The 26,119-nt window shown below is 49.3% G+C and overlaps 11 protein-coding genes across 11 annotated transcripts; 6 read left to right on the forward strand and 5 right to left on the reverse strand.

Moving 5' to 3' along the window:
• Window positions 1–2: 2 nt before the first annotated feature.
• On the reverse strand, window positions 3–2,942 carry F9C07_1797181 (SAM dependent methyltransferase). The gene is made up of 9 exons (XM_071508389.1): window positions 2,035–2,942; window positions 1,857–1,943; window positions 1,762–1,803; window positions 1,647–1,713; window positions 1,539–1,579; window positions 1,279–1,488; window positions 838–1,171; window positions 634–716; window positions 3–515 (listed from the first exon to the last, which is right to left on the reverse strand). Exons 1-9 carry the CDS (start codon window positions 2,157–2,159, stop codon window positions 464–466), a joined length of 1,041 nt encoding a protein of 346 aa, XP_071367906.1. The 5' UTR covers window positions 2,160–2,942; the 3' UTR covers window positions 3–463.
• A 132-nt stretch (window positions 2,943–3,074) lies between these two features.
• On the forward strand, window positions 3,075–4,101 carry F9C07_11950 (Cenp-O kinetochore centromere component-domain-containing protein; the record flags this gene model as incomplete). Its single annotated transcript, XM_041293746.1, has 2 exons — window positions 3,075–3,147; window positions 3,203–4,101. The coding sequence occupies 2 exons, from the start codon at window positions 3,075–3,077 to the stop codon at window positions 4,099–4,101; spliced, it is 972 nt and encodes a 323-aa protein (XP_041148943.1).
• A 429-nt stretch (window positions 4,102–4,530) lies between these two features.
• Window positions 4,531–6,151, reverse strand: F9C07_11949 (uncharacterized protein; the record flags this gene model as incomplete). Its single annotated transcript, XM_041293748.2, has 2 exons — window positions 4,531–5,190; window positions 5,249–6,151. 2 exons carry the CDS (start codon window positions 6,149–6,151, stop codon window positions 4,531–4,533), a joined length of 1,563 nt encoding a protein of 520 aa, XP_041148942.2.
• Window positions 6,152–7,225: 1,074 nt separating this feature from the next.
• Window positions 7,226–8,107, reverse strand: F9C07_11948 (Alpha/Beta hydrolase protein; the record flags this gene model as incomplete). The annotated part of the gene is made up of 1 exon (XM_041286786.1): window positions 7,226–8,107. One exon carries the CDS (start codon window positions 8,105–8,107, stop codon window positions 7,226–7,228), a length of 882 nt encoding a protein of 293 aa, XP_041148941.1.
• Window positions 8,108–8,842: 735 nt separating this feature from the next.
• Window positions 8,843–11,188, forward strand: F9C07_1797480 (uncharacterized protein). Its single transcript, XM_071508390.1, has 7 exons — window positions 8,843–9,039; window positions 9,090–9,165; window positions 9,219–9,228; window positions 9,284–9,480; window positions 9,530–9,586; window positions 9,664–10,362; window positions 10,424–11,188. Exons 1-7 carry the CDS (start codon window positions 8,950–8,952, stop codon window positions 10,537–10,539), a joined length of 1,245 nt encoding a protein of 414 aa, XP_071367907.1. The 5' UTR covers window positions 8,843–8,949; the 3' UTR covers window positions 10,540–11,188.
• Window positions 11,189–11,985: 797 nt separating this feature from the next.
• On the forward strand, window positions 11,986–13,264 carry F9C07_11946 (putative phosphopantothenate-cysteine ligase; the record flags this gene model as incomplete). Its single annotated transcript, XM_041293744.1, has 2 exons — window positions 11,986–12,188; window positions 12,247–13,264. 2 exons carry the CDS (start codon window positions 11,986–11,988, stop codon window positions 13,262–13,264), a joined length of 1,221 nt encoding a protein of 406 aa, XP_041148939.1.
• Window positions 13,265–14,143: 879 nt separating this feature from the next.
• On the forward strand, window positions 14,144–15,485 carry F9C07_11945 (uncharacterized protein; the record flags this gene model as incomplete). The annotated part of the gene is made up of 2 exons (XM_041293743.1): window positions 14,144–15,109; window positions 15,165–15,485. 2 exons carry the CDS (start codon window positions 14,144–14,146, stop codon window positions 15,483–15,485), a joined length of 1,287 nt encoding a protein of 428 aa, XP_041148938.1.
• A 53-nt stretch (window positions 15,486–15,538) lies between these two features.
• On the reverse strand, window positions 15,539–17,815 carry F9C07_1797925 (polysaccharide deacetylase). The gene is made up of 4 exons (XM_041293738.2): window positions 17,612–17,815; window positions 16,566–17,547; window positions 16,374–16,459; window positions 15,539–16,252 (listed from the first exon to the last, which is right to left on the reverse strand). Exons 2-4 carry the CDS (start codon window positions 17,450–17,452, stop codon window positions 15,930–15,932), a joined length of 1,296 nt encoding a protein of 431 aa, XP_041148937.1. The 5' UTR covers window positions 17,453–17,547; window positions 17,612–17,815; the 3' UTR covers window positions 15,539–15,929.
• F9C07_1797924 (DEAD/DEAH box RNA helicase) lies at window positions 17,816–20,726 on the reverse strand. Its single transcript, XM_041293737.2, has 10 exons — window positions 20,649–20,726; window positions 19,962–20,422; window positions 19,854–19,911; window positions 19,668–19,803; window positions 19,253–19,613; window positions 19,125–19,204; window positions 18,924–19,075; window positions 18,669–18,862; window positions 18,468–18,616; window positions 17,816–18,416 (listed from the first exon to the last, which is right to left on the reverse strand). The coding sequence occupies exons 2-10, from the start codon at window positions 20,309–20,311 to the stop codon at window positions 18,115–18,117; spliced, it is 1,782 nt and encodes a 593-aa protein (XP_041148936.1). The 5' UTR covers window positions 20,312–20,422; window positions 20,649–20,726; the 3' UTR covers window positions 17,816–18,114.
• A 971-nt stretch (window positions 20,727–21,697) lies between these two features.
• F9C07_1799481 (pantothenate kinase pank) lies at window positions 21,698–24,665 on the forward strand. Its single transcript, XM_041293742.2, has 6 exons — window positions 21,698–21,930; window positions 21,995–22,456; window positions 22,606–22,888; window positions 22,960–23,458; window positions 23,512–24,524; window positions 24,588–24,665. The coding sequence occupies exons 2-5, from the start codon at window positions 22,241–22,243 to the stop codon at window positions 23,792–23,794; spliced, it is 1,281 nt and encodes a 426-aa protein (XP_041148935.1). The 5' UTR covers window positions 21,698–21,930; window positions 21,995–22,240; the 3' UTR covers window positions 23,795–24,524; window positions 24,588–24,665.
• A 155-nt stretch (window positions 24,666–24,820) lies between these two features.
• Window positions 24,821–26,013, forward strand: F9C07_11940 (uncharacterized protein; the record flags this gene model as incomplete). The annotated part of the gene is made up of 2 exons (XM_041286785.1): window positions 24,821–24,831; window positions 24,891–26,013. The coding sequence occupies 2 exons, from the start codon at window positions 24,821–24,823 to the stop codon at window positions 26,011–26,013; spliced, it is 1,134 nt and encodes a 377-aa protein (XP_041148934.1).
• Window positions 26,014–26,119: the final 106 nt, after the last annotated feature.

The following is a 26,119-nucleotide window of genomic DNA, read 5'->3' on the forward strand; positions in this document are numbered from 1 at the left end:
ACAAACTATATCTAAACTCATTCCAGAAATTATTTTAACGAACTTTACATCCAACAAGACATCCATCCTCACCCACGTCATCACACAACACCAGGTTATGTTATCACAAACCCCAAGAGTCTAGACCTTCAGCCTACTTCCCATCCAAGACACAACCCTTCTTAACAACATCAACACCAACACAACCTACCCTAACTACCAAGTCAAGTAACAATCCAGAACAACCCATATCCAAATTCTTAACCGCCGCTGATCTACATGTGGGAATAACCTGCCGGAATTATCTGCCGCTGACATCATACGCATCTCCACGACCCCTGGGCCCAGCATCCCCAGATACCGTGGTCGAGCGGTGCGATGGTATCAGCGGCGACATCTTAGTTTTGTTTTAGTTTAAAGTAAACTCTGTTCATTAAGCTATGGATATGACGTTTAAGGAGTGATCTAGACCTTCTTGTTGACATCACAGGGGTGGGTTTTCTGGGCTGGCTGGTTTGCGGCCGTATACTACTACTCTATTCATTGTTAGTATGGGGTTATGTCATGGGTTTGGTGATTAGGGCTGTCGTAGGATAGGGCAAGTCCCATGGGAATGGAAGGAGGAAGAGAAGGGGAAGGGGAGGGTATGAGTACTTCTCCTGATAAGCATGAATACTCGGGTCTCGTAGCGCCTGGCGCATGCGCGCGAGGTATACCTCTACTTCCTGACGAGTCCACTATACACACATATCAGCATCATATAGATTCTATCCACACACAAGACCCAACACCCAACTCACAACAACAATCCCCTCTAACAGATACACAGCACACCAGGAGAGCAAAAGAAAAACTTACATTCAAGAACCTCGTCAAAAGCATCATACTCCACCCCTCAATTCCCATCTCCCACTGCAACCGATTATACTTACCCAGCACCTTCAGTCGGGGATCCTTCGCCCACGGCCCGACAGGACACTTAAAGCGGTGTTCCTGGACGTCTACAAACCCGGCCTTGATCATTTTCTCTTTCGCTTCGTCGACGATGCGTAACGTTTTCCCGAATGCATCGCCTGCTTGGAGTGAGACTCTGCCCCATTCTTCGAAGACGGTGTTGTTTGTGCTGCCGTCGTCGGATTTGGGGACTACTGAGACTTCGACTTGTTCGAGGTAGCTGTTTGGTTTTAGATGGCTTTTTTTTGTTTTGGAGTTGGGTTAGTCAGGCGAGTAAGGTATAGGTGAGGTCACTGAGGTGAGTTTGGGATATACTGGAGGGGAGGAAAGGAGGAAGGGGCATACTCCAGTGCTTCTTTGTAGAATTTATCCCAGTCTGCCACGCAGCCGTATAGGCCGCGGACGTGGATGAAGTCGAAGCTGTCTTTGCCGTAGACCCAGTCGTCGCAGCAGTCGTCGACTTCAAAGTGAAGGTTAGGCGGGATCCAGGTTGGTTGGATGGGGGAGAGGTCTGTTCCGATTACTCTTGCGGCGGGGTGCGTGTCTGCGAAGTCACTGTGGTCGTTAGTACGGGTTTGGTTGGTGGATGTGGAGGTGGGACGAACATGGCCCATATACCGGTTCCTGTGCCGATGTCGAGGACTTGCTGTGTTTGGGTAATGTTAGTTGGTTGAACTTGGGTATGGGATGTGAAGTGTATCAAGTGTGCTTACTTCGACGTCCTCTGGGATCGGTGCGAGATAGAGCTTCCCGTCTAATAGGAGGTTGAAGACGTGGTGGCTGGGTTTGCTTAGTTGGTTGGTATTGACTGGCGTATGGGTTGTTTACCCTATATCTAATTGTTCCATGGCTTTTTCGTCGTTTGGACCCCTTTATCGTATCAGTTGATAGAGCTTACTATAGTGTAGGAGGTAGAACTGTACCAATATGATCCCGCATGGTAGGCGTGGTAGCGTCGTCCATTCTCGTAGTGATAGTTCATGATACTGCTGCGTAGTGAAGTCCATTCTCTAGAAAAAAAAGACCTTGTCAGTTTTCCCAATCCCCAAAGCCAGTCCAGGAATGCAGATAGTAAGAAGAGTACTGAAAGGAAAGACTCACGACTGCGCACTCTCCCCATACCCCGACTCAGCATCCTGCCGAATAACAAAATCATCAGCCAAAACCAACCCAGCAAGATAGAAGTAAACACAGCTTGATACATACAGTATCAACCTCCACAACATCAAGATCAGTATCCCGCGACATCACGAAAACCGTCAGCAAGCGCACAATTTCGGAAGACGTCCGCACCACCCCCTCCGCCTGACGCACCCCCAGATATTAATATCTAGTGGTGCCGGACAAACACCCCTGTCAGTACTCTTTCGTCTCGTCACGTAATCTATCATCCCACTGCATTATTGGTTGACCTGTACGCCGTTAGACATGGGGGCCATGCATGGAGGGACTAGTCCTGCATAGTCTCGGAAGCCCTAACGGTCGACTCCACTGCGCATCACTAACGTTCCGACGCTAGTCTCCTGCGTCATTATCAAAAGAGCCATTCTAGTATCGGGCGGAATCGCTGTAATCGTATTACATGGCGTTATTGATGTAACACTGTTTGAATGGTGCGGCTTTTCTGCGACTTGATTGTTTGATGAGATAGTTTCAGGGCTTTGTTGTACAAGCGGACTCGGGGTTTATCGGGTGTGAGTCTCTGAGATGTGCGTTTCCCTAACGGCAGGAGATGGGGAAATGTGTGACATTTACTTTGTTCTTCGGGAGTTCACGAGTATGTCATGCCATTGCCCAGTCCAGCGTGTCTCATTGCGATATTACCCCGGAACAGGTATCTCGGCATGGAACGATGTTGCTGTTCCTTGGGAACAATCACTGTTTGGTTCTCAACTCGCAAGAGTAGGAATGTTTGAAGTCTCGTAGGTTGCATTCGATCAAAGTATGCCGATTATTCACAGAAGTCCCAGATCATGTCGTGATGTCGTTGTCCATTACGACCATCATTGTATACAAATCTAATCACGTGATTATAACAAAATAAACAAACACTCCACAAGGCAGCTTCCCATCCATCATTAACATTATCGTATCTCTCCGCATTCCCAACTTAATTCGTGCCCGCAATACCAGTATCCAAAATGGACACGACAGAACCCCCCAAGAATATGGAGGAGGAGCTAGACTCCGAAATAGCTAACATCCGCGCCGAAAGTACGACAGCTTCACCCCCTAAGCATCGTCGCAAAACTAACTTTCATAAAAACAGTCCGCAATCTACAACGCAAGCGTCGCTTCTTAGCCTCCAGTCTACTCTCCTCGGATAGCTTTAAGAAACGACTCCAAGAATATCAATCTTCAAGACCTTCTTCATCCCTTGACGCAGAAGTGTCTCCTTTGGTCCGCGCGGCAGGAGAACACGCCGAAGTGAACCACCACCGGGTCGCATTCTCGGCGACGACCTTCCCATTTAAAGACCCGTCCCCGAATAGCGAGAATCCGAGTTTACTAGGCGTACGAATTGATGTCTGCACTAGCAACGGTCGCTTTACGAAACCGTATTATGTTTTGTTGAAACGGGTGCGCGGGGAGGAGAAGAGGTTGCGGGTTCATCGTCATACCATTCCGGCGTTCATCTCGGTGGAGAAGCTCGAACGAGCGTTTTTACCTTTACCTGCCGCTCGTGAGGAAACGGAGGAGAATTTGAAGCCGTGGAAGAGGAATGCGGATAGGCAGGATTTGCCGAGGTTCGTTCGCGAGTTGAGACGGCAGTTGGCTGCGTGGCATTTGAGGATGGATGCTGTGAATTTTCTAAGAGGCAAACTCGGTGTGCAACGGCGTGGTATTGAAGCTTATAATGACGACGATGACGGCCTTTGGGTGCGAGATATTCTATCAGATAACCAAGAGGAAATCCGGCTGGAGACGAATGACCTCGGCATTGTATCTCTTTCCCCCACGGCTCTCGATGCAACTTATGTTCGGCTTGAATGGGAAGATGGACGGGTGGGACGATTCAAAATGTCCGATAATGGGGTCGTGGAGCGTGCGGTAGTCATCGGCGATAATGGACGAGACAAGTTGCTCGAGGCTGTTTTGACCGGCGGGAATGGTCGAGTGGAGACGATATTGGACAGATTGAAGCAGCATTTGGTTCCCAAAGAATAAGCTTGGGCTGGTCCCAATTTGAATCTAACAGCAAACATATACCCAAGGAGTTCGTGAATTAATCAAGTTAAACATCTTTCAAGCCATAAATACATGTTCGTATATTCCAGTCTTGAGTGCAAGAAAATCTAAACGCTCAAAGAGGAGCAAATCTATGTAGGGGTGAAAAATTATCATCCAAGACGAAGCGAAGTAGTATGCACAAGAAACAAAAAAGCCGCCAAAGTGTATAATGATGCCCCATCCAGAAAGCAAACGCACCGAATGCAGGAAAGAAACGTCGTATAATTACAAAAAAATAAATGTCAGCAATAGCCGAAGTATAAAACATTAAGCCGAATTAGTGTGATATGTCACTGTATATGCAAATGGTGAGAACCAGAAGGAGAGGAAAAGGGAAAGGGTATCACTGGGACATCGCATCATAAATTATAGTAGCGGTTCACTTCTCTTCCGGTGCACCAGTTCCTCATCACCGCTTACACTGGTTGGGTTCTCTTCCGAAACGGAAATCGCCGAGTCGCGCGTCTCATAGCGACAGTCAGAGAACGACAAAGGGGGCAGAGGCCCATAGGGTTGATCATGTTGCACTTCAAGCTTCTTCCGCAGAATTGCTTCTTCCAGGTTCCATCGATGGCGTAGTCTTGTCTTCTTGTCTTCAAAAGTTTGCAAAACCGATGCCTCCTCTTGTTGGTGGTCCCGTTGGAGGTTGGCAAACTCCAGTGCGTGCTTGTCAATCAAATCGTCCAATTCTTTCTCCATACGGGCTATGGCTTCCTGGAGCTTGAGTTCTTGGCGGTCCCTTAGGACTTTGATTTTGGCTTCGTGAAGTCGGTCCATCGATTCATGGTCGTGGTATTCCTGAGCCAGTTGAGCCTTGTGTTGTGGGGTATACTTTCGAGTAGGCGGTGGTGATATCTCGGATCCTGACGCCGATCCAGGGGAAGGAGGAGGGCTTGCATTGCTGAAGTAGCCCTCCATATACTTTATTCGAGTACGGGAATTCATCTTCGCTCGCTCAAATTCGCGAACTTGATCCATTTCCACGGCGAGTTGTCGTTCCTCCATGCGGCTCGCATCGGCGATGTTCTATCCAAAAATTGTCAGTAATTAGAGATCATATGTGTTGACCAAGGGCGGCAGTTACCTTTTCGCGCTTTTCTTCTTCGGACCGTTTGTTTGCTGCGAGCCGGTCGGCAACAATAGTTTGGTGGTTGCGTCGGAGTTCACTCATGAAAGCGTCCTGAAAGGTCATGTGCCGGTTCTTTTCCATTTTTTGGGACTCGCGCATCTGCCTGAGGTCTGCATTCTCAAGGCTCCGCCGAACGCTCTCGTTGTCAAACACCGGTATCTCCAGCCTCAGTACCGGGCTCTCTTCATCCGCACCATCGTGGCCCCGCGGTTCATTGATTTTAGATTCCACATAGTATTTGTCAACCCCTCCCTCACCCTTCGCAACGGTAATCTGCGCAGCCGGAGGAAGTAAGACAGCAGAGGGTGAGCGCCGTTTCCGGAAATGAATCTTGTCAATTGCAGACTTCAGGGTTGATTTCCGCCTCTCTTTCTTTTCACTCGAAGCCACACTCAGGAAAGAACTTCGATGGCCGGGTTTTCGCAATGCGATCCCATCTGTGCCATGTGCGAGCTTCCCCTCGCTCGAACTATAAGAGGTTGGGCGCGTTGAAAGCGAAGCGAGCGAGCGAGTACTGCCGCACTTGGCATGGTCGGACAGGTTAAACTCGGAAAATGACGATGCGATCTGATCAAGGGGAGGTATTTCGTTAGACGGGGTGACTTCGCAGACGGAATTGCGATCGGTCGAAGAGCCCGCCGATGACAGGATCGGAGAGGAAAGATCGACCATGCCTGAGGCAATCGACGCGGCCAGCGATGCCACAATTTCAACCTCCGGAACTTTTAATCCCAACTGGCGCGCTTCTTCTACTAGCGTTTGTTCTTGCGATCTTTCATCTTCCTCGGAGGAGACAAGGAGAACCTCGTTGCGGTATCTGTTCTCGTCGAACCCGACGGATTTGCTGGACTGCATCATGCGATTGGAGGAATTTGATCCGCAGAAAACATACGGCGCAGATGAGTCAAAGACTGGGTATCTTAAAGATCAAACAAGACAAGACAACAATAGGTATTTCACCGACGTGTGTTTACAAAAAAGCCAACAGGCCCGTCCACAGCACTCGACGCACAGTGGACGAGATGGAGGCGCTCCAGGGCGGCATCCGACTAGCGGAGTGTGAACTAGAAAGGGACAGGTTGGATACGAAGGACCGGGGGGAAGGAGGGAAAGGGAAAGAGAGTGAGTGGAGGGAAAGGAACTAAGAAGATTGACTGATTTAATTAATCGTATTAATTAATTCCCTTTTTATTTAAATAGGAGACAGCAGGCTAGGTAGGTGATATCTCTCTTTCTTCTATTGCGGTTCCACGAGTGACCCGCCTGACCGAATCATTAACTAATCTGACAACACGGATGATTGTTATTGTTTCTTCGGGGAATTTTCTTTTCCTTTTTGTTAAAAATTTTTTTTATTATTTTCTTTTTTCCATTCAGGCACAATCCGTTTTCCATTGTTAAGCAAGTTCTGGTAAGGTAGGTCAGTGGCTTCTCCACCCAAGGGAATCTGTGACCGCGGGTGAAACGCAACTGCCCCTCCAGGGGTACTACTGCTTCGGGTAATTTAGGGCATAGGGCAATTGCCGGTCCGTTCCGGCCCCCAAGAGACAACCATCCATGGTGTGGTTTCAGCCACTGCATCACCATCGCCTCCAAGTCAGGCACCGCTGCTTCATGTTTCAACGGTTAATGAGAATTTTCTCTACTGGCCCACTGTTCTTCTCCAGTTCCAGAATCGTCACTGTCCCATCATCCTGGTTACTTATTCTTTACCTCGTGATTCGATGATGCGGTGGCCTAATTTGACACCTCACCGTCAATCGTATGAACTTCTATGGAGTACCAGCTGGCGCCATTGTGGTGGGCCAAATGATATGCAGTTAGCCCATAACTTATTGATTCACCGCCAGTTACCCGAGCCTAAACAAAAGAAGCGAAACTCATATAAATTTTTTATGAGGTATATAAGCTGGCAATCTGATGTCTCAAATCTTAAGAGCGGGACAACATCGCGACGGCCATAACGTAGGACTTGTCTTTCGCGTTTGCTGAAGTGCTCCCCTCAGGGGCATTTTTGTCAAAGGCATGATTGCAGCCCTGCATCTGGTGAACACTAATCTCCCGCTCCGGTTCTTTTCCAATTTTAGCGGCAAGCGCCTCAGCTTCACCTGCGAGGCTATCACAAGCTGCCGTCACCAATAGGATGCGGTCGGGAAAGCGGTCAGGTTGGGCATATAAAGGCGAAATTCGAGGGTCTCTAGCATCGTAGGACGCCGGAATGTAACATCTATCAAAAACCCGGGCTAGCGCTGCAGGCAGCGGCTTTCCTGCAGGATCCGGTGGAGTCTTTAGGCCTGGTTCCGTGTACAAGTCAACCGGGGGATAGAAAGCCAGCAATGATCGAAAGGTTCCTCGGGGGAAAACACTCGAGGAGAGTGCTAACGCCAGGTTACCCCCGGCGCTGAACCCCGAGATCGCCAGCCGGGATGTATCGAATTTCTCAGGACGCTGGAGAACCCAGTTCACCGCATCCTCGGCATCGTGGAGTGCCGCGGGGAAGGGATTCTCTGGTGCTAAGCGGTACTGTATATCTAGCACCGTGTACCCTGCCTCTCGGCTGACTTGCCGGCAAAATTCGTCGTCGCTCCCATGCATAGGAATAATGAATCCACTGCCATGGAAATTAATGAGAATGGGGGTTGGGCTCGGCGCCGATGCCGATCGGTAGACATGTGCTTTGATTGTTCGCGCTGCCTCCCGCGATTGAATATAGACGACGTCATCCGGGTTAGAAATAGGATGCCTGCCGCGACTAGCGAGAGCCCTGATTAACACGGCAAGGACTTTGTAATACAGGTAGGTCAAAAAGAACATAGTGGAGTCTGGCGTGGGGCTCCTAAGAGTTTCGCGCGATAATCTTCAGGCGGTTACAGTCTCAGACCTCGTAAATAATTGCGTGTTGGATTTCGTAAATTCACAACGACCCAGAAGGTCGCAACTGCCGAACTTATATCGGCCATCCTGGCGTCAATGACTTCGGACGGTTGAGTGGCTCTTGCGAGGAGACTAACAACCCACTAGTTTAGGGTCGGTGGACCACCGCGTGGTAACTAAAAGTGGACGGTCTGTCCTTAGTTCAAATTGCGAACCAAAGATTCGTACACAGTACCCAGAATGATGACGTCTTAGCCGGTCTACAAGATGTTCTTCTACAATATGTGTTGAAGTGCTCCGAATATCCCTTGGTCATGGTTGGTGCCGTGCAGTACAAACTTATACTGTTAGGGCTCAGTCATAACAACATGGCCGGGGCAGACTACGTAGACAATCACAACGAATTACTATTTTCGGAATACTCACGTGGACAGGAGTTAATACCGTGGCAATACCCACGTATACTATAAATGACGGCCTGTCTCCGCAGTGGTGGGTCAAGACGCACGACATGCGTCCATTATTGCGACGCACATACTTTGGCATCTGACAACAACTTCCCGTCATCCATTCAACTGCGAACAATCAATCAGATGATCCAGCCGTCACGATCTACTCGCCGCCATCGATTTATTTCCTCACGTACCTAGATTACAACTGCAGAGATAGGCGGTATAGTATTATGACCATAATACAGCGAAATACTGCGTCTTCCTGATCATCCAAAAGCTCCACCGCCAACACCTCTAGCTTATCTCCGCCGGAACAACAACAAGCGCAGGATGACGTCTCTTAATCAGTCCGGGGATACCAACTTTACAGTTTTCATACGCCTCCCTTTTCCTCGGGGCGATTTTGTGGATCCTCCACCTGCAAGTGTTTTCCCGGCTAACCTGCATAAAACAGCTACTGACTGGGCTAGGCTGAGTGGAACGCAGCGAAGGACCAGGCGCTCTGGGACCTACTATCGCGGCCCTCTAAAGGTGATGATATAGACTGTATGTATATCTGCGTAAGGCTTTTGTGTCTACTACAAACTAACTGGTCACAGGGAAAGCATTGTATGTTTCGCCCATCTGAATGAAAACGCTCATGCCTGCTTACTTCTATACGTAGAGCGGAGCGATTCGATGTTACTCTCCAATTCCTCCTTCAACAAGCAGCATGGCTGTATGATCGGCAATTATCACAGGTCCGCTGGCAGATGCGCAAGGTGGGCACCACTCAGTCGAGTTCTCCGTCCCCTGCGCCTGGCTCTGTATCCGGAAGCACGGCGCTCGGCGGCCAATCAGCCAAGGGTGGCCCTGGTGCAGGTAAGCAGGTCTTCCGACGCTGCGTGTGTCATCGGCTCATATTCGTTAGCCCCACGAGTTCAAAGTCGTCTATCCTCACATCAAAAAGATACTCTCCCTCAACGAGGTAAGTCTACCCCCGGGATATGCACATTATATGCGTCCGGAAACCATGGAAGCGAACACTTATCTGAGGATCTGTAGGTCCGCCACCACGTCGCACGAGCTCGGCAACTACAGTCAACCAAATCAAACCTTCGAGGGAATCACCCCGCACTGAAACCCCCGTGGAGCTCAAAGATCCTCGCTGGGAGAGCTTCAACCGGCGTTCATCAGCAAGCAAGCGGAACCAGGCTCCAGTTCCATCGGCACCAGCTCACAAATCACCCGCCCTTCAGGAAGAAGACCTAAGTTCAAGCTCGGCCTCAACCTCGTCAGACGAAGATGACGGTCTAGTCAGTAGACGAGGACTACAATTCCGACGATTCGGCAAATTCTCCACACATCGACCTGGTCTTCGTGACGACGAAGAAGACGACGATGAATCACCCGCGTTTCTTCCACTTTCCCGGGTCCAACCTGAAGCTACACGAGACCCATCAGGGCAGGATCTCAATGCAACTCTCCGGCTGCAAGGTGAAGATCAAGCGGGAGCACGACGCCGGACATCAGAGCAGAGTCAAATTCCAAGAGCATCGAATACAACCGAATCATCTACGAGCTCGGTCAGTTCAGGGGCTCCAGTTACAGTGCCACGTCGGGGTGTGAATAGTATTCCATCACCGTTGAGTGCATCACGGAGGGGAGAGCTGGCCCATCTCAGTCCCCGGAGGTTGAATAATTCCGGGAGGGACACGAGTGATGGTACACCGAGTATGGGAAGCAGCTATAGTGATCTTGATGGTGAGTCTCTGCTTTCTCTCTCACCTCGTAGCCCCTCTTTGGCTAACATCGACATCGGTAGACGCAAGTGTCACGCAATCGGCTCTTGAGGAGGCTCTTTTGAGTAATATGCAACATGGTGGTATGGCGAGTCGCATGAGTACAATCAGCCAGGCATTACGAAGTCGATATTTGTGAGGGTTGGTTTGTTACTCAGTCTAAAATCTTTGGTTTCGAGAAACCACCCGGGGTGTACAAACGCCGGAAAGCGCCTTGTTTACAACACCCTTCGGCTACCAATCAAGAGTCGATAACCCCTAAGCCTGAATACCACTGTGATGCAGGGTTGCTTTAATCTGTTAAGATATGAGACGCACATGGCTGCTGTATCAAACAACTTACTGTTCCCAATACGCAAAGCGGACAGTAACGTGTATAATTGATCACTTCTACAAAATCACGCAAATCATACGCTGTACCATCTCATTAGGGCTCGTCAGCTTTCTATCAATATCTTGGGCATGAGCGGCCATTGCAGGTTTCGTATAGTTAAGAGCTTCGAAGTAATGCCCGTATAGCTCCTTATATCAACCCGCGATGCTATGGAACGGAAAGCCTGGTGGTGGGTAAGTTGCGGTATTTCCTATGTAGTGTCAACTTCCTTGTTCTCCAAGGAAATGTTGAGATTTGCCCAGCAGCGACTGCGACCATGACCTTTTTGTATAGAAGTAGTGCCTTGGCGACTAGTCCCGCTCAGAAGAGAACTTTAACAGCTAAGTGGACGCTCAGAGGTTATAGGACGAAGGGTGTAGCGGCGTAGGCCCTGAAAGTATGCGATCTCCTATATACTCATATATATTTTTTTTTTTCCAAAGTACAACGCTCTCTACTCTAGGGTAGTATTACCTTCAAAGGCACGCATATCAAGATCATGCAATACACAACAGTTCTCAATGTTTTATCATATTCTTGATTCCTAGGCTAACGGAGATAACGATCCTTTCCTGGACCTCAACAGTTTCTTTGTTTTAAGGCTCAACGTTTGTTGATGTTCAGCCAATTACTCCAACCTGAGGCATTCACAGATCAGATAAGGTTAGATCCCGCCCACGTGATCGCCCGTTGGACCGGAGCGACATGATTGGAGGATCAGCTGTCATCTGCGTCATTTGTTGCGGGCGGTGAGCGAAGGTTCCCCTCTCAATTGCCCCTCGGCATCTTTTTGGCGGGCGTGATGGAGACAACGTTGTAGAAATCAGCATCACATCAAACCGTACCTTCTCGATCCAATCCCCTGCTGTAAACTTCGTGGCCTTTGGTACGATCCGAAAGGACATTGCCGCCGTGGTGGAATTGAGGCCTCTTCGGTATCACGTCAGACCGAGCCACCGACAATTTACGGAGGACTAATTCCGGAGTACAAATAACATACCAGATAAGGTCCGTCTGCCTCTTTCATGACTCAATTGTTTCTTTCTTTGTAAAGCTGCATATTATCCCTCACAGCCGAGAATTACACGTCATATTTTTCCATTCACCGGAAAACTGCTATTGTTCAACAAGTGACTCCATTCTGATATCGCCTTTAGCATCGATATACTCGAAAATAAGGCCCGGTAACCCCGGTCTTGATTGCCTTGCAACATGGCTTCTGCTCCCACACACGAAATGACCCCTGCCGAAGCAGAGTCAGTCTACTTCAACAATTATCCTCCGCCAAAGGCTCTTCCAAAACACGAGGCCCTCGCTCGAGCTTTCATCAACTACCATGTCGAGGACAACAGACGTCTCGTTCTCGTCACGTCGGGAGGTACAACGGTCCCTCTGGAGAACCAGACCGTTCGCTTGTAAGCAGCCTACTTGACCCGGGGAGAGTGTGTCTCTGATGATCTTTTGCCTTCCCAGCATCGACAACTTCTCCGCCGGAACAAGAGGTGCCACGAGTGCCGAGTACTTCCTCGAAGCGGGATACGCCGTGATTTTCCTGCATCGTCAATTCAGTTTACTGCCATATTCTCGCCATTACAGTCATTCGACCAATTGCTTCTTAGACTTCATGGACGAAGCGCCCCCAGCCAGTAATGCCGAATCTGATCACGGACGTATCGTCGTCCACAGTGAATACCAGGACCAGATGCGAGATGTGTTGAGGAAATATCGGTATGCGAAGAAACATAACCGTTTGCTCCTGCTCCCGTTCACCACCGTATCTGAATATCTGTTCGAATTGCGATCGCTGGCCACATTGATGAAACCCCTGGGCCCCAATGCCCTCTTCTACCTCGCCGCGGCGGTTAGCGACTTCTTTATCCCGAGTGATCGGATGTCAGAGCATAAGATCCAGTCCTCTGAGTTGCCTCAAAACCTGAACAACGAAGAAGCCATTGACCCCTCGGACATTTACACGGGCGGAATCCCTCAGGAGACAAAGCCGCCCACCCACAGCAAGAAGCTGATCATTGACCTGGACCCTGTGCCGAAATTTTTGCATCAGCTGGTGGATGGGTGGGCACCCGATGGAAGTATGGTAGTCTCATTCAAGCTCGAGACCGATCCCAATTTGCTTGTGTACAAAGCACGGACGGCACTCCAACGGTACGCGCACCATCTGGTAATTGGCAACCTGCTGTCGACGCGGAAGTGGGAGGTGGTGTTTGTCACCCCTGAATCCCCTTATGAGCGCTGGATTCGGGTTCCAAAGTCTAAGCGCAGTAAGAGTATTTCTGGAGCAGAAGAGCAGGTGGGACTGGCCGAGGCAAAGACAGCGGGGGGCTCAGCGGCCCCGAAGAACGGGGAAACCGGTGGGGACTATCAACAGGGGCAAGACAGTAGCCACGAGGGCATGGAGATTGAGGCGTTGATCATCCCTGAGCTGGTCAAGCTGCACTCGAACATGATCGCGAAGCATGGTGCCCAGGCTTAGTTTGATGTCGTTGGTTATTGAGTAATGTATCATGTTCCTCATGTACAGTATGCACTGTACCTGCTCGGTTAATTAATCTGCTCCGTATTAGACTGATATATTGATTTTATTTACCAATTTGTTATTTTGATTATTTAAACTACGAATAAAATTAATTAATTTTGTGGATAACGTCTTTCAGATTGAGATTGGCGCCATTGGGCGGCGATCAGGGACGATGATTACCAGGTTGGGAGACATATTGGGTGGATAAAATACCAGCCATACCGTTTCATTACCCTGTCCGTGACTTCTGTTCTTTCTCTCCACCAAGAGAACTGAGTAGGCATCGGGTCTCTTCCTTCCATTTAGAAACCATGTTTGATATCACAACCAATTGCTCTTCCCGAAGGCTCCGAGACAGGTAAGACTCAATCTGGTGGTGGGTTACAGCTTAATGGAGCTGTTTCAGTTTGACTGTCAGCAGGAGTGTCTCATTCTTGAGCTGCGCCCATACGCGTCATTGAGGTTAAGATCCTAGTGGGTCGATCATCCCTCCGTTGCTCTTGACTCTGCCGCTTAACGAACGTGCAGTCGACCTACCTGCTCGTCCCTTGTCGATCTTCGGGACTTGAGGGGGATTTTTTTCTCTTCCTGTTCGTTTGTTTTCTTCTCCTTTTCTTCCTATTCTGTTGTGGCTTTACATTCCTTATCGGCACCCCAAATCCTCATCGCAATCAACCAGCCGAGGCAAAGGGAACAACGAAAAATGGTGGATTGCTCCCCATCGAACTGGAGGAACGGTTATAATCTTGCTCTTTTGGTGTCATTTCTCCAGGTGCTCTGTGTGGAGGCTGTTCCCAGCTTCCGACGAGCGTTCCTCTCCCCTCGCTAGCTAAGATGTTTCCTCGTCGATTCCGTCGCATCGCTGTCATCACCTCTGTCCTCTGTCTCTTCCTCCTCTACCACTTCTCCGGTCTCCGATCGAGCTTCCACGCTACCACCAGTCACGGCCGCCGTCGGTTCGAATGCCCACCCCTCCCGGGCATGGAAGACGTTCTGGTTGTGTTGAAAACAGGTGTCACCGAGGCATTGGACAAGGTCCCGGTGCACTTCCAGACCACCCTGCGCTGTGTCCCGAATTATGTGATATTTTCCGACTTCGAGGAGGAGATCAACGGTATTAAGGTACACGATGCCTTCCGGAACATGGATCCCGACGTGAAAGGGACCGTCCCCGACTTCAGCATCTATAACCGCCTCGTACAACTGGGTCGAGCGGGCCTGGAAACTGGTGATTTCGCCGACGAGGCCAACTCTGCCATCGGCAAGCCAAACAACCCCGGTTGGAAACTAGATAAATGGAAGTTCCTGCCGATGGTCCAGGAAACGCTCCGCTACAAGGGTGACGCAAAATGGTACGTCTTCATGGAAGCGGACACGTATTACTCATGGGGGACGTTGCTCGAGTGGCTCTCGCACTTTGATGCGTCCAAGCCGTGGTACCTCGGCACCGAGACTCAGATCGCCGATGTCATTTTCGCCCACGGCGGCTCGGGCTTCGCCATCTCGAATCCGGCCATGCAGCGAGTCGCGAAGGAGTATACGGAGCGCAACGTTGAGCTGAACGAGTACACGGATGCTCACTGGGCCGGAGACTGCGTCTTGGGCAAAGTGCTGGCCGACGTCGGCGTGCCATTGCATTTTTCCTGGCCGATCCTGCAGAACACCAACATCGGTGAATTAGATGAGTTCACGACCGCCTTCTACCGTCGACCCTGGTGTTTCCCCGCCGTCGCATTCCACCATTTGAGTGCACGCGACGTCCAAGATCTGTCCAACTTTGAACAACGCCGATGGCGCGAGGTAAGCTTCCTGTCACCCTTCAATTTGAGTGTCAGCTAACCCATCCGTAAAACAGAAACAAACCACCCTTCTCCTCCACGGCGAGGTCTTCAAAGAACTCATCTACCCAAATCTCTCTTCATACCGCGACAACTGGGACAACCTCTCCGACGAAGAACACTCGGAAATCACCACCTTCGACGACTGTCAAACCCTCTGTAAGGATAAATCCGACTGCGCACAGTTCTCCTTCCGCTCCGGATCCTGTTTCACCGGGAGGACACCCAAACTGGGCACGGCTAGCTCGGGGGCCCGGTCCGGATGGGCTATGAAGAAGATCGAGGAGATGATGCACGAGGCGCCGGTTTGTTCAAGCGTGGAGTGGGGTGCTGCTTGATTGTTCTTTATTTTGCTTTTACTTGTTTCTGTTTCTTCCTTGCACGCATTGGCGGTGATGCTTTGGCAGTTCGCAGGTCGAACGTGATGGGCTGGAGTTATACTCTACTAGAGCTCGAGGTCGATTGTCAGAATGAGATCCAGCTACTTTATGCTGATCTCCTGGTTGGATGTATACTATAGACTACCATTCTCGCTGTGCTCATTTTCTTCTGATGTGTTTCTATGGGCGGTGTTGGGTCTTGCATGGTAGGAGTTGTCGATGTTTTCATTCAATACATCAATTCTAGCGAATCTCGACTACCCCAATAAGAGCAACCAGTTAAACGATGAATCTTAACACAGAAGCTTTATAAAATCAGTAAGCTGGACTAATTCAGCCACGGAAAGTAAGAATACCCAATTCAACAATCCCACAGACGCACAAAAGCCCAACTTAGTCTTTCTACAAAAGCTCAGGAGCCCCGGGGTCCTCCAGGCACTGATCAACACGCATAATCTTCAGTCCCTTGCCTTTGACAAACCGAATAATCTCTCGAAAATACCCCACGGTCGAATTGCTCAGATAATGGAGCACAGCCAAATTCCCGCCACGCTCGACATCGCGGTAGAACGCCTTCAGCTGGCGCTCGGGCGTGTCGGAGTCTGCCCACATCCAGTCTTCGATGTCGACACTCCAGTTGATGATTTGTGGGTTCTTGATACGTTTTGCTAGGACTTCACGCGTGCGGGAGCCGATTGTACCGTATGGGGGGCGGAAGTAGCTGGCTATTTCTTCATTAGTTTGTTGGTTTCACGGGAGTATGGTTAGGTAGCATGGGGGTGGATGGGGATTTGAGGGTAGTTGTTCCGAAATCTGGATAGACAGGCATAGGGCATGTATACATACACTCTACCCCAAGCAAAGACTTAAATGTAGCGATGTTGCGGAAAATATCGTCATCTATAGCCTTCGTCGACTCCATTCCTTCCATCCTACATTCGTCACTCATTAGCACTATCATATCTTCCAACATACACTCACTCACTCCCTACTCCCAACACCATAAACGACTAGGGGAAGGTTGAGAGGAGAACTCACTTAGAATGCCCATCCGAATGCAACGCAATCTGATGTCCACCCTCCACCATCTTCTTGTAAAAATCGGCAAAACCCGTCTTATTGTCCCTAAGTGGCGCCCCCACAACAAAAAAAGTAACTAGGACACCCTCACTCTCTAATATCTCCCTGACCTCGTCCGCAAGACTGGGTATGCCATCATCGATCCCGAAAGCAAACGAACCGGGTCTCGTGCACCGGAGTCTCAGCTCCCCGGTCGGCTGTTTCTTTGGAACCTTGACACCGCGTGGTAGGGTTGGGATCAACTCGACCTTGTGCACTTTTATTGGGCGCGTGTACGGTGGATAGAAATTTCCAAGGGAAATGGAGAGGACGCGGGAGTGGTCGATGGTGAAGTGGGAGAGGGGGATGTAGAGGTCTTTTTTCTTTTGCTTCTTTGGTCTCCAGTGGTGCCAGTGGGGCTTAGCAGTGTAGCGGGATGCCTCGACGCTGTCACTGGTTTCGGGATAAGGGCTTAGCGATGGGTTACAGGAGGGGTTGTTTTGGTGCATGGAGATGCTGAAGGTTGGTGGGCCTGAGTAGACGATATGCAGGATCCAGGTTGTGTAGGGGGTTAGGTCGAAGCATGTTGTTGAGGAGAGTTGGCTGTGGTAGGTTTGGTCGGCATCTGAGGCGTTCAGCTCGATGTAGTTCCCTCCCTGGGTGACATAGAGGTCTTCGAGGGCGCCGTGCCAAGACCCGAGGTTGTTTCTGTCGGGGTGGGCGAAGGTGTCGACGATTATGGGGGTGTTGTTGGTCGTGGGTGGGAGAAAGGTCACTTGGAGGGGTGTTCGGTGGGTGGTTTCTGTGGTTGTGGTAAGAGTGGCCCAGAAGAGAGCGAGGATGGTGTAGAGATAGAGAGTATGCATAGTTGCTATTATGAAGCGGGTGGATACTGTATGGTATAAAGTCAAGGAGTGGACTGTGATAACTTCACATTTGTATATGATAGTGGATGGTGGATCTGGGGCATGAATGTCAGCTTGCTCGAACTTTTGAAGGCACAAGACGGTGGTATGAATACTCACCTTACACGGAAAGAACGACTGATACACAGACACACCTCAATGCGGCTACGACTGCTCTCACTCGAATCGAAGATTAATACTTATTAATCTCTAGGTCTAGCCATACAGGAAAACAAAGCCACCATCCTTCGCTGCTCGAATTTTCCCAACCTGTCCAGTAGTTGGTTAAGAAGCCCTAAATCCATATCCTCTAAGTTCCAAAGTAAGAGGAGAACAACTTCCGGTTACCATTTACCAGGCTTCCAGGGAATGATCGAGGCTCAGAAGGCTGGCTCGCTGTTGTCTCCCGCATATGGAGCTGAAACCGCAGAACATTGGAAGCCGCAGTAACCTGCACTGCATAAAACATTTCATGGCGTGAACAAGCGGAAGTTACCCCAGCCAACACATTGCCAGTGTTACCCGGTACAGCCGAACCATCAAGCAGCAGCCTTGTAGTCACTCAGCCAAACCAGTGGTGAGAGATGGACAACCGCGGACTGCCGGAGAGCCTTAAAACTCAACTAGAAGTCGTAGTCGACGGCAGGGGCAGGGGCATCTTCGGTTTCACCCATGGGAATTCCACCCCAGGTGCTGCTCCCAGCGCCTTCGTTCGTATTATCGCCACCACCTTCTCCATCCTCATCGTCGGTATCGTCATGAAACATTTTCTCACCATCAGCAGGCTTGTAGGACTCCAGGAAGTCAGGTATTTTCTGGTTGGTTTCAAGAAGAAGCCGAACAAGATCAGGAGCGAGGTCCGAGTCGCGGTCATGATTGTAAAAGGAGGTAGCGAGCCCTTCGTTTCCAATACGGGCAGTACGTCCTGTCCATTGTTAGTATTCTGGTGATATGAGCCATTTGTTGTAGTACCTACCAATGCGATGGACATACTCGACAATGCCGCCGTGGGACTGGCGGGGGAGGTCGTAGTTAACAACGTGCATGACGTTCTTAATATCGAGTCCACGAGCCGAAACTCCAGTCGCGACGAGGATAGGGCATTTGGCAGTACGGAAAGCACGCCTGTTTCTCCTTCAGTGACTGGCTTCTCTGTTTGAGGTGCGAGAAAACTTACAAGGCATCCTCACGCTCACGTTGAGTACGATCTGAGTGGATAGAGGTGCTGGGCAAGCCCATATTATACAGGTAATCATCCAGTAGATCGGCCTGTGCTTTGGAGTTGACAAAGATTAGGGTACGAGAAGGGGGCATCGCGAGAAGCAGATCATAGAGGCACTGCTTCTTAAGATGCTCTTCGGAGTAGACAATCTGAATGGTTTGTCAGTTGATTATACGGTATACAATCTTATCTTCTCGGCGAATGGCTCACAGTCTGGTCTACATTGATGTGAGTACTGCCAGGACGTCCGATACGAATACGAACGTGGTCGCCAGCGAGGAACTTGCGGGCCAACTGACGACACTCCTTGTTGAATGTTGCGGAAAACATCATGTAACGGTGGTCCGCATCCTCGTTCATATCTTAGTTGGTCAGCATCACAACTAGGCCAATCAGTACTCTCGCTCTTACCTCCACCCGACATGATCTTGTTGAAGTCAGACTCCCAGTCCGCAAGGAGAAGTTCATCTGCTTCGTCTATGATGGTGTACCTGGCTATGGATCAGTCACATTCTAATAACGTTAGAAAAAGAACTTACTTGACTCGGCGGAGAGAGAGAATATGAGGTTTATCCATGAAATCCAAAAGTCTTCCGGGCGTGCCAATGAGAATGTCGCAACCTTTCTGCAGCTCGTCTCTCTGGTCACGCACGGGAGCACCGCCGTACACAACGCATGGACGCAACATAGAGCGATAGCAGAGCCGGCGTGCTTCATCGAATATCTGTGTAGACAGTTCCCTTGTAGGCGCAACGATCAAGACCAGAGGTTCTGCACGGACGGCATCAACGATGGGGTTAAACCCGTCCGCCAAGTTCGGACGTGGAGCAGCAAGCTTTTTTGCCTTTCCCATCAACTTTGACAGGACGGGGATCAAGAAGGCCGCGGTCTTCCCGGAACCTAATTCTTGTCAGTAGCTCATTCAACCTCCATATAACCTCATCAACCACTTACCAGTCTGGGCAATGGCGATGAGGTCGTGGCCAGTCATGACAGCAGGGATCGCATACGCCTGAATTGGCGTCGGAATATCGTAGTGACAGAGCTTGACGTTTTCGCGCACGATGGGATGCAGTCCAGCATCATCGAACTGAAGTGTTTGTTAGACACTGGTGTGCCGTCCATGCTGAACAGACTTACACTCTTGATTGGATTGGGACGGTCACGACTTTCAGCCTCGACCTCGATGTTTTGGAGACTTCTCAGATCAGCTTTTAGTGCCAGAGTCCAGAGAACACATCTACTTACTTTCCAATCTTGAGACCGGTTCTATTTATGAGCTCACTCCGAAACAGCATCTCCTCAAGCTGTGGGTTGGCAGGGCCAACGTCCCCATACTCATCTTTCCACTCGTATTTCGCCGCATTGGCCGCCCACTCGGGGAGTTCCTGCTGTGGCTGTTCTGGCTCATTGCCCTCACCAGGGGTGGCGAGAGGAGGCCCGAGAGGGGCTGCGTTGTACTTGGAGTAGTCGTAGCCTTCTGGCTCGGCCCACCCCTTTTCGCGGGCAGTACTAGCAGCTTCAGCCTTTTTGGCGTTTTGCGCTTGCGTAACATCATCAAGAGCAGTGCCCATGCTGGACACGTTGAATGTATCCATGATGTTTGAATAGACACAGAATACGCGTGAAGAGAATATGCGGTTGGCTGGTACAGTTCAGATACACGATGCTGAGCTCTGGGAGAATCAAGGGGAGACAGAATTAAAGTGCTTCACACATTTGAAGAAAAGGTTAGAGGGGAGACAGCTTTTGATTGAATCAAAGAAAGAGGTGCAGGGAGTGGGTAACAGGATGAAGGGAACAGTAGAAGAAAGCTGGAAGAGGAAGAGGAGGATGAAGATGGAGGGGAGGAAGAAGAGGAAGAGAGTGCGGGGTTGCAAAGATAACAAACAGAAGAGTGAATATAACAAGAGGTTGCTCAGACGAGAAACACACTTAACATGAGCTGTTTGGTTGGGACTACTGTTTGGTACACACCCAATAGGAGGGTCTCAGGGGAGCAGTGAATATTAGGATACAGTGGACTTTGGTTGGGGGGTGCGGCAAGGAACAGAATCAGAGTGGGTGAGTGAGTGAATGAGATCTTGCTCTCATAATAGAACTTTAGGTGACAACGGGGTTGTCCCAATTGGGATGTCATCAGTCAAGTCACTGGGTCTGGATCATCCCCTCCTAGAGATATCAAAGTATCCTTCCATCTTTTTATTCTGCTGGGAGAGACTCCCCATAAATTTGGTGCAAGAGGAGATATTCAGAGTTTAAAAGAGGTAATACTAAGAGGTACAGCAACTCAAACAGTGAAGATTGAGTAAATAGCTTTTTTCTACTATGGGTAGGTTTGATATACATAGAAAAGAAGACTTGTGTCATTGTTTGAAGCCTATGTAAGTATATGGTACGAAGTGCGACAATGGGATGCATTTTACTCATCTACCTTTTAGATTTTTTCTTATCACCCAATTTTGTGTTACCACTGGAACCCTTTAGAGTGATGTGACCGTCCTCGTTAGACATGTCCACAGATCCAGTCTATACTTCAGGACGTCTCCTTGACGCCGTCTTGCAGGAAGCCTATAAACTATTCCCCTAAATTCCTAATACAGACCATGGTCAAGCAACAGCTCGTGTCGGATCGTAGCTGGAGGTAATTAAGGACAAAAGTCGTAGGTGACATACGCAGCATCCACCGAACGTCTGGCTACCTTCCGGGTCAAACGCATACATAGATACAACAAAAGTATTCTACATCGTGTAGAAAATGACACGGCGATTTAGTTTAGGTCTAAATCAGAATATCAATATAAACCCATGGCTCTCTTAGTTTTGCGGAGAAAGGTGGGGATGTCACTACTGTTCTTTGGGTGTTTGATCGTAGTACATAAATATCACGATGTGGTATATATCCCGCAGCCTGCTTATAGATTTGCACTCTACGATTTTAACGAGACCCTCCCTCTAAGGGGAGAAAACCAAAAAAAAAAAAAAAAAAAAAAAAAATTGAATAGTCAAATGAATATGAAAAAGTAAAAATTATTGTAAGCTTATATCAGCTATTTCTCATGCATATAAATAGAAAACAACTCTAAATGTTGTATCACTAACCGCTACTGTGTGTGTTATGTTGACGACGGATTTGGGTGGCGTGCCTGATGAGAAACGATGAATGCCTCAGGATGATGATCAAGAATGGACGACGTCATCAGGATGACTCTGGACCGTGAGATAAGCCCCATTCATTTACTAGTAAATCAACCACCTGAATATTTCTAAGATCGCTATAGCGCATGTACTCCGTGCATACTCCGGGTAAAGTTGAAAGCTTCGATCTTGGTTCCACTTCCGATCTCAACGGAAAGCGGGCAGAAGGAGATATACGCCGTAGGGAACAGCACGGCAATCCCATTACTCCGAGATGTCACCCTGAACCACCGCGGTTCACTCATTCCTCGGTTCTGGATGTGACCTTCAAGTTGCTTATTTCTTGCCGGCTCGCCCTTCTCTCCATCATTTCTTATCATTGATACACCATGTCGTCTACAAACTACAATCCGCCCTCGCGCGCCACCCGGCTAGAAAAAGCTATCACCAACCCCGGTGCTGTGAAGATTAATGTTAAGGGTGCTTTCATTGTCGACGAAGATCCGCGATCCAAGAGTCCCGTGAGATTGGATGGTGTGCACTATGAAGGCCATGATATCCGGCTTCCCCATCACACTGGAGTAGTGAGCCATGTTGCTGTCGACGTGAGTGACCCAGCTTCTCTTTTTTCCTGTTCTTTTTTTTTAGCCGTTCCCCCGCATAATCTTTACCCCCCCCGCAATTGAATTGCAGTTCCGATCGCATCACCAGATTGTGACCAGCGCAACTGACTTTGGCTGTGTGATTTTCCCAGATCGGTGGTTCTCTTGCGAAATTAATTTATTTTACACGAGAGCTGGACTCCGTGGATAATGGCGGCCGATTGAACTTTATCAATTTCGACACTCATCGCATAGATCTGTGCATCAACTTCATAAAAGAACTGAAAGAAGAATACCAGAAAGCCCACGGTCCTTCCAGCGATGAGCTATGTGTTGTGGCGACCGGAGGCGGCGCCTTCAAGTATTACGACAAGCTGAAGGAGACACTGAAAGTGAATATCATACGCGAGGATGAGATGGAATGCCTCATTACTGGTACGTCCGCAATTGCCTAATATGCACACCCACCGTGCTTCCCTTGAGGCACGTGGCTGATTTTACAACAGGACTCGATTTCTTTATCACTGAAATACCGAACGAAGTCTTTACCTACAGCGAAACCGACCCGATGCAATTTGCCGAGGCCCGACCGGACGTTTACCCGTACCTATTAGTCAACATTGGCTCCGGTGTATCCATGATCAAAGTGTCGGGCCCTAGGCAATACCAGCGTGTGGGGGGTACCCATCTGGGTGGCGGCACCTTCTGGGGCATCATGTCGCTCCTGACTGGTGCTCGGACCTTCGACGACATGCTGGCGATGGCGGACAGCGGTGATAACAGTGGGGTAGACATGTTAGTTGGCGATATCTACGGCATGGACTATAACCGGATCGGTCTGAAGAGCACTGCGATTGCTAGCACATTCGGCAAGGTCTTTCGACTGAAGAATGATGTGCACGAAGAGGATGGAGAAGACAAACCCCACGGTGAAGATGGACAAACCAATGGTGAAGTTACGTTCAAGCCTGAGGATATGAGCCGAAGCCTTCTTTATGCCATCAGGTAAGCCTGGACTACCGTCCTCCCCGTGATTCTGTTGAGCTAACATGATATAGTAACAACATCGGACAAATCGCATATCTGCAGTCCGAGAAGCACCAAGTGAAGCACATATACTTCGGTGGGTCGTTCATCCGAGGCCACCGGCAAACCATGAACACACTATCCTACGCTATCCGGTTCTGGTCCAAAGGCGAAAAGCAAGCCTACTTCCTGCGCCACGAAGGCTACATTGGCGCCGTCGGGGCCTTCCTCCGCAGACAGCCAGCCAACTGGGGTCGCAGGAATAGTCTCGACGGTAGTGCCATGCCACAGGAGCTCAGGAGTAGCTCTAGTTGACGAGTTCAAGAACCATGCTTCCAGTGCAACTGGAAGCTTGCATGATTTTCTTTGTTATTTGGTTTACCCGCCCTTCTTCCGATCTCTTGGGCTTCTGATACCCGCTTTTTAGTTCTCCGTGCATGTTAGACAAAAGAATATACATCCTGCAGATACATTTTGCCAATCTTTCGGGACGTTTTGCAGTCCGATTTCGCCATGGCCTATTTACATTTGTACCATAATATCCTAAATATCTTTTCAACTTTTGGTGTCTACGAGCATCATCCATCCAAAGCCGAGTTGTTTTTCTTTCGTTGATTCCGGGTTCTTTGTCTCTTTCTTCTTATTCTTATTCTGTTTTATTTTTTGGTTGACATGGAATTTTGCGGCAATACTCCGACGAAAGCATGCTTATTGGGGCTATACAGATGCTTGACAGGAATTATTGATGGACTGCAAACGACACAGCCAAAAATGGTAACATCTAGCTGTCGTAGATTTCTTTATACAATGGTGGAACTTTGTTTGCTACCAAGAAACCGTTGGGGTCACGCTGTGTGACAGGTCCGTTTTGCTCAACGGGGCGGGATTGATAATGAAATGTTCCTATACAAAAGCCAGAGCAGAATAATGCATTGAAGAGCGATTCCCACACACCTTTCGGGCGATACTATCAACTTAGCACCTACGACTTGGGCATACTAGGAAAGTCTGGGACTAACCGCTAGACTACTATGGAGTAGACCCAGTGGGTAGCACAATCACCCAATCGGAATGGAGTATGACCGCGGTTAAGCTTACCTACCTTTAGCTCATTGGAATTGACAGTAAACGCGGATCCCCGACATTGACGCGTTGGTTAGTTTCAAGTTGCCAAGGTATCGACCGAAACTGTAGACTACTTATCAACTATTGCAGCACGCTCAGTTGCGGTCGGACTTAAAATCCATCGATTAATACTTGACCTTGCTATCCTCTATTCCATCCTGAGTCGGCAATTATTCTTATTTTCGCACGCGTGTTTCTGGATCGGACAAGATCAATATGGTGGACCAGTATGCAGAATTCCGCTCCTTTTGTCCCGTGTCTTCAAGCTCATTTCTCTATGTTCAAGGCGAGAGGGTTCACTCGGCAGGGACAGCTCCGAAGAAGAGCGTAAGCCGACAGTATCTCCTGCTAACGAACCGCAACCGTCACTCGTTGTGAACCCCAAAGCGATCTTTGGGTCCGATCAGCCTTTGCCCCAGCATCTTGCCGATAAACTGGAAGAATGGCACAAAGAACATGGCACGGTACGACCGCCCTGTAACAGCCAAAGGCCTGCGAAAGGCAATTTGTTATGGAAGACTTTCGACCGTCAGGGGAATCATGTGAATCTCTCCGCGTATGCGATAATAAAGCCAACTGCATACAATGTTCTGGTGCTTCATACTGCTGAAGGATCTGAGAAGCTCGTGTCTTCTTACTTTCCTTTCGGCACGGGATTTGGTACCTTCCTGAGGGGTTGGTTGGGGGTTCACGATGGGTGGGAGCCTACAACCTGTGCCGTGCGGAGGTTTGCAAGTCATCCAGACCATCTTGATTATAAGCCTGAGGCATGGAGCGCCTTTGAAGTCCTTCAGAAGCGTCACAAGAAGTTGCTGCCCCAACCATCACAAGCGAGTGGGACGCGAAGAAGTCTACCGGGACCGTCGCAGATGCAAAGATCGGAAACGAGGATACAGAGGAAGAGCCTACCAGGACCGCCGGTCGCTACACATGACCGTGGGGCCAACGCTGCACATGGATCATCGTCATCGTCATCGTCATCATCGGAAGAGGATGAGTCAGATGAAGAAGACGAAGAAGACGACTCTTCGGAGTCAGAGGACGAAGAGCCGGAGCCTACATCGGTGCCTAAAAGACGCCGAATGAACGAGTCTAGCAAACCCACTAATCGAAACCCCAAAGTGGTTTTCAAGTTGATTTCGTATAAATCCGGATCAGTTCGCTGCTTTCCGTTGGACGAGTGCCGGACTGCGAAAGAATTCTTCGACAAGGCCCGGACCTTTTTCCAACTTTTTGATAGGAACGTGGAGGTAAAGATCCTTTCATGCCAGATACCATCCCAGTCTCAACAGCAGTATATCTTTGAAGGCAGTGAAGGCGAGTTTGCTCTGCTCGTGGATCAAGTCAAGAGCTTGGCGGGCGATGGAGCTTTGACTGTAGAGGTCAGTTATGTCTTATCGCTTCACTGACCTGGATATTGTTTGGTTGTGTGGCGTTGTATTTTGATGTCGATAACGCCGGTTGTAATATGTTATGTAGCCATGACTGAATATTTGGAAGAATGTATGTATCCTT

This window comes from Aspergillus flavus, chromosome 6 (genome assembly GCF_009017415.1).
Source record: "Aspergillus flavus chromosome 6, complete sequence".
Taxonomy (NCBI): domain Eukaryota; kingdom Fungi; phylum Ascomycota; class Eurotiomycetes; order Eurotiales; family Aspergillaceae; genus Aspergillus; species Aspergillus flavus.